Source organism: Montipora capricornis, chromosome 9, assembly GCF_036669925.1.
Source record: "Montipora capricornis isolate CH-2021 chromosome 9, ASM3666992v2, whole genome shotgun sequence".
Taxonomy (NCBI): domain Eukaryota; kingdom Metazoa; phylum Cnidaria; class Anthozoa; order Scleractinia; family Acroporidae; genus Montipora; species Montipora capricornis.
In genome coordinates this window covers 46,690,798-46,697,062 of record NC_090891.1, presented here as the reverse complement: position 1 = coordinate 46,697,062, position 6,265 = coordinate 46,690,798, and the positions used below count along the sequence as shown (strand labels likewise).

The following is a 6,265-nucleotide window of genomic DNA, read 5'->3' as shown; positions in this document are numbered from 1 at the left end:
GAGGGACTGGGAGCCGATAGTTTTCTTGGCGGGAAATTTACTGATGGCAATTCACCTCTTTTTGACGTCGATGGCCGGCTTAGTCCTGAAGGCAGTAGCCTGGGTACGACTGGAAGCGCGGACGGTTTGGACAGCAGTGCAGACGAGAACGTATTTGATTTTGAAGAAAATGACTCGAGCTGCGACGAGATGAAGGGAAAAGGATCGAGAAAGCACTCCAAGAGGAGAATAGCTACCTCACGTTCCCAGAGCAAAGACAGTTTAGATCCTGAGAATTTTGAGACCGATGAACCTTGCACTGTTTGGCTAGGAACAGAAGACGGATGGTAAGTTTTATCGAACCCACGCTATTTCTCTATTTCTTCCGTGCGTGAGGAAAAAATGCCTTGGTTTCAGATGATCATATGAACTCGTGGTCACAATAATATCGCAGGGAGGGTGGAATGATTTTTCGAAGCAACAAATTTACAGCATTAAGCTCCTCCCATTCTACTGAAAGGTAATGTACCTGGGAGTTGGGGTCATATAAACAGCTGTCATTAGGGTCGCGCTTGATGACAAGGAAGTGAAATATATGGAATATGGATTCGACGTTTGTTTGATAGAGAGAGAAAGAGAGTTATTCAAAACAACGCGCCTTCCAAAAGCCAAAGAGTTGATAAGAACGAAAAATACTAGTTGAAATGACTCAAAAAGACTATTACAAACTGCAACAACGCGTCGCATGTCGGATGTCGGTATTGTTTATTTGTCCATTATCTGAATAGCCTGCACGCAGGCGGTTGGATGGTCGAAAAACCGGAATTCGTAATGAGGTCGCCATCTTGGATTCGCGCGGCTAGCTCTGGGCCGGGTTGAGGGTCGACAAAGCGAGCGAGGGGAGGGGGGCGGAGAGGAGAGAGAAAAACTCTCTCTCCGCTCTTCCCACTCCCCACCCCGTCGTTTTGTCACGGGGCCCAGACCTATCCCACGCTCTTCCAATATGGCGTCTGATAGTGTTTCGTGGCGACACAACAACCACCGCCTGCAAGCAGGCTATTATCTGAACAGAACCATTCCCAGCAACAGTGGTGTTTACAACTGATTCGATCTCTCTTATTTTCATAACAGTAATATCTAATACACTTTTTGTTTATTTCATCCAAGCATTTTTCTGTACCCTGCGAACGAAACGCAAAGTAAGAAGTCGAAATTGAAGATTCAACTGTCTGGCTCAATTCAATGTATTTTGTAAGTATGCGGCTTTTTATTGTGGCAGGATTCCTGATTGTGATAATTTGGTGTTTTTTTTTTTTCGAATGCGTCCGTCGTTGCTAAGACACTGTGATTTTTCTTTTTCCTTCAGGTATGTCGATAATCAAGTCTTCATTTCACTTTCAACGGGACACTTATACATTTACAGGCGACAGCCAGGTCAGATACTAGTTTTTTCTCCATTTTAAATTCTGCAAAAGCAAAACAGTCAATCTAAAACTGCCTGCTTGTGTTTGAAAGTTTTGCAGTAACCTTTATCCCAACTCCATGAATACGGTAATGTTTTGTCGACATTAATTCCCTTAGACTAAGATAATTCAATGAAACTTTGCATGATTTAGTAGCCTGAATATCAGGCTCTCCCTGGGAGAAGGGAGGGGAGAAAGAAAGGTCGAGAGAGAGCGATGTTAAGCCTCCCTTTTCCTGCTCGCCCCCACCCCACCCCCTTGCTTTCACGAGGCCTTTTACTCAGGCAAACGATATATCAAACATTTTTAATGAAGGCATTGAATTTGACACGCTTAACAAGCTCGAAAAGGAATGAAAGGTGGAAAGCAGCTCTTTATTTTAATGTTCCTTATCTTCCCCTCAATTTATAGACCGAATGCAAAATGACCGCCAATAAATTAATCTTTTCATCTTTCACCAACCTCGTTTTAGTTCAATTTTACGCGTGCTAACGAGGCTAGTTAGGAGACGGTCGAAAGAATAATTATAGGTGGCCATTCTTGCATTTGTTCAATCCTTTGTATTTCGTTCGTACACAGGTTGCGCATGGGAAGTTGGTAATCCTGTAATGCTTCACATTGGTGACTCGTCAGCAGTCTCCTGCATGACAGCAATTCACGGCCGACTGTGGTGTGGCTTGGGTTGTAATGCTGTTATCGTCAACACAACGACTTTGGCAGTTGAGGTAGGAATAAAGTAATTCCAATTCTCTCTGTGCGGTGCACAAATTTTCCTTTAGGAAGGGCCGTTGGCCCACTATATAGTAAGAAGCACGATAGTCGAAGATGTTCTGAAAAAAAAAAAAAAAAAAAAAAAAAAATCAGAAAATTGAAAAACAGAAATTTATTTTGTTGGCTTTTTACAATAGGTTTTTTACCACGCAACACAACAAGGTTTGGTCTTAGGCGAGGTTTTCAGAGTCTACCAAGCACCTTCTTGTCCAAACTAATCTGCATCCTCTTCGTATGGAACGTTGAATCATGGCCTCTTGTGTCTAATACGCTATTTTTTCTTTCCCTTAAATTTTGTCTTTCAGACTTCCTTTAACTGTAGTTTAGACAAGGATCGTTCCGTGTATCGCATGGCCAGTTCAGGGATGGGTGTTTGGATTTCACTTCAAAGCTCTGCTGCCGTCAGATTGTTTCATGCAACGCGTTACGAATGTCTAGCTGACGTAGATGTTGCCCCTCCCGTGCATAAAATGCTTGCAAGTGAGTATGGATTCCATTGGAGTCGAATCGTGTCTTGAAACATCGTTAATCGGTGTCTTTGATGTAGATTTATCAACCCAGTTGTATTAAAAGGCACACCACCCCGGACAGGCGTATTTTGCAGAACGCTTCTGAAGATCTTTTGTGCTCCGGTTCTAGCGCAGGCGTAGTGTTGATGTGACTTCTGCCCAGATACATGTAAATTCCAGTACAGCATCTTTACTTTTAGATGACTGTTGTAGCGCATATCTACAATAGTTACGTCCAAGCATTTGTTCAAAATAGTTAGGTTTCAGTTATTCTCGCGAATATCGTTTTTTGTAAGGTCCGAACACTGATTTAAAATCTTCGGCGTTCTGCCGCACAATGCCAGCAAAGTCATGTTTCAGCCAATCTTATTTCTACCATGTGGACTCGTCCTTTTGCTTTCATAAGAAAAGAGATCATGATCATTGGGTATATTAAGTGTATAATTCCTTTACGGAACGTGGACGCAACTAAGCGAACCAGTTCATCAAATGTTTACGAAGTCTTATTTTCTTCGAAGGTTCTGATGCAATCATCCGTCAGCACAAAGCAGCCTGTTTACGAGTCACCGCGTTGCTTGCCTGTAAAGATCTTTTGTGGATTGGCACTAGCGCAGGCGTCGTGTTGACGTTACCGCTGCCCACAATAACTGCCAGCACAGCATCTTTGCGAAACTGCCCATCGGCAACTGCGTCCTTCCATGGGCATACTGGACACGTACGTTTTCTTACTGCCGTTGAAGTCCCAAAGGAAGGAACACATGACAACACCATCGAAAAAGGCTCTGGTACTTCGCCTTCAAGCCCCACTGCACCCCTTCAGTCTGGCGGGAATTCCAATCGTGATGTTTTGATTATTAGCGGAGGAGATGGCTACGAGGACTTCAGAGCAAGCTCAGCAAGTGAATCCGCTGGGCGTGATGATAGCACAAACCATCTCCTCATTTGGCGCGTATAATGCTCAGACTGAAACTGACATCGGCTCTCAGCATGCGATTATTTGGCGGGACATTCCAAGCCAACACGTGCCCCTCAAAAAAAGTATCAACTAAGAAAGCAGATAGAGGCATGTTGATGAATGCAGACAATGCAGCTCGTTGTTCTTGATACATGGGCCTTAATCTCATGGCGGCCATCTTGACAGAGAATTTTAGAAAGTTAAAAGCACTTAAGTATATTGATAAGAAGACTCAATTGTAGTGATAACGTCCACAAGGCGCTTGAACAAAAGTTGAGCGCATTTTGTTTCCAAGGAGACTCGTGATCGTGGTTTGTCTTCAATGAAGAGATAAGGTATTTTGATAGACAGTTTAGTATTTTGATAAATTGTAAATAGTACTTCGTCGTCGTCTAAGTAGCGTTACATCCCAGAATTATAGGTTCATCAAAGCTTTGAAGAAGCAAGGTTAGAAGCAACGTAGTGTTGTTGAAAGTTCGTGTACATTTTAGCTTTTCTCCAGCGAGAAAAAAATTGTAAAGCTCTGGAAACCGTTGTAAATAAAGAACAAGTAGAACGAAAAACCTTTTTCTCAACTATTTTAGGAGATTCTCGCATTTGTTTATTTGGTGAATGAAGAAGGTAAAACGAAATTGGTAACTTAATTATCACAGTGATAGAGGGTTTCCATACTTGAATGCACACTTAATTGACCACTCCCCATAGGGGCTTTTCAGGACCGGTGAAAGGTAATAAAAAAAATTACAGTACAGAACAACCGCTAATTGGCCGGTGGCAAACAAGTTGTGGGAGGTGCGGTGGCCTCATGGTTCGAGTGCTCGACTCCGGATCGAGTTGTCCGGGTTCGGTTCCCGGCCGGGCACATTGTGTTGTGTTGTTACATTTTACATCAATTGCAGTGACTAACACTTCAGAAGATACATTCTGTTGGTTTAATTTCACAGATTTCAAACTGTTGATCTTGATCGGAAATCTGTAGTGAGCCACCTTAAGCAGGGACTACCAGGATCGAATTGAAGGAGTGGTCAGATCGGGCCTTGAAACCGTGATATCCGGACCTCAAGGCAAGCTCCCAAACCACTGGACCGCACTGCTTGTGTATGTCGCTGCAATGCCTTTCCAATAAGAACTGATCGTCGCTGTCAGAAGTGTAGACTGTTCACAGAGGAGGGGTCCACTCCCCTCACCCACTCGGTAGTTATGTCACTCTCCCCAGTTCGTGCTCGCTGTTTAAAAACAAAGATGGCGGCAATTTGTGCTCTATCCTGACGATCAAACGGGAAAATAGGGGTCTGTGAACAGTCTAAGTGTAACGTTACCAGCAGCGCTCATAGCATCGATATCGTTACCCTCCCCATTTCAAATAGTAGGCTGATTTAGCAACAGAACGGGAACGTCAGTGGCGACGGCGTGCGCAGAAACAACACCAATGAGAATTCAGAATAGAGTAGACTCCACTCTTCTTCTCTATTCTAAATTCTCATTGGTAGTTTTGCTGCGCGCGACGTCGACACTGACGTTCCCGTTCTGTTGCTAAATCAGCCTATTCTGCACTTCAGGTGACCGATACCGGCTAGTCGACCACGTGGAGGGAAGTTATTAGACTGTGAGCAGGTTCTCTGTTCCCGGGATGAGCGAGAGAGATAGGGTGGAGGACTACGCATTACGATGATCTAGATCCTTTGATAAATTGTCACCGTCACGGTGGGAATAGTAGGCTGATTTAGCAACAGAACGGGAACGTCAGTGGCGACGTCGCGCGCAGCAAAACTGCCAATGAGAATTTAGAACAGAGAAGAAAAGAGAGAAGTCTATTCTATTCTGAATTCTCATTGGTGTTTTTTGTGCGCGTGCCGTCGCCACTGACGTTCCCGTTCTGTTGCTAAATCAGCCAAGTGTTAAACAGGGTTCGTACAGAGTCTTGAATTCTTGAAAAAGGCTAAAAAATTTGCAAACCAATTTTCCAGGCCTGGAAAAAGTCTGGAAAAAATGGTAAAAAGTCTGGAGAATTTTTTTTTGATAACTGAAACAAGTGCTTTATTGCTGAGTGAATTTTTCAGGTAGACAAATCTTATTTAAAATTTCGTCTTTGGTGAAAACTGAGAAGTCTCAGATCTCTCTTATATTACGTCAGCACTGCATCGTGGTTACTGCATGTTCACAGTGCATCATGGGACAAACTACATATACTAAACTTGAAAAAAGCACTTTGCACTTTGAAAAAAGTCTGGAAAAAGTCTTTAATTTTGCAACCAAAAGTCTGTGCGAATCCTGAGTGTAAAAAGAGCGCCTGATGTGGGAATGCTATTGTAGGGTATTGCGAAGTTCTGTTTTCTACCCATGTAAACCACGTGAGCTTTAGCCCTACTAATGGCATTCATTGCCGTCAATTTGACATCTTCAATTCCCACGACCTTCTTCTCTGTGACCTTGTAGCTCAGTCGGTAAAGCAGCGGTGATCTACCCCGAAGGTCGCAGGTTCAATCCCCACCCTGGGGACCGTTTCCGGGGCCTGTCGAAAGTCCCGAAAAGCCTTTTGTAAACCTACCAACGGCTTGTCCAGGAAAGCCGATCTTTTAACATGTTTT

The 6,265-nt window shown here is 43.5% G+C and overlaps 1 protein-coding gene across 2 annotated transcripts in view; it reads left to right on the top strand.

Moving 5' to 3' along the window:
- Positions 1–4,240, top strand: part of LOC138015098 (uncharacterized) — a 44,485-nt gene extending 40,245 nt beyond the window's left edge. For both annotated transcript variants that reach the window (XM_068862017.1, XM_068862018.1), the window contains 6 exons: positions 1–326; positions 1,147–1,230; positions 1,346–1,413; positions 2,022–2,167; positions 2,519–2,693; positions 3,241–4,240. The exon at positions 1–326 is cut by the window's left edge and continues 255 nt beyond it. In XM_068862017.1, coding sequence (XP_068718118.1) covers positions 1–326; positions 1,147–1,230; positions 1,346–1,413; positions 2,022–2,167; positions 2,519–2,693; positions 3,241–3,677 — 1,236 coding nt within the window. In that variant the 3' untranslated portion in view covers positions 3,678–4,240. The remainder of the gene's footprint in view (positions 327–1,146; positions 1,231–1,345; positions 1,414–2,021; positions 2,168–2,518; positions 2,694–3,240) is intronic.
- Positions 4,241–6,265: the final 2,025 nt, after the last annotated feature.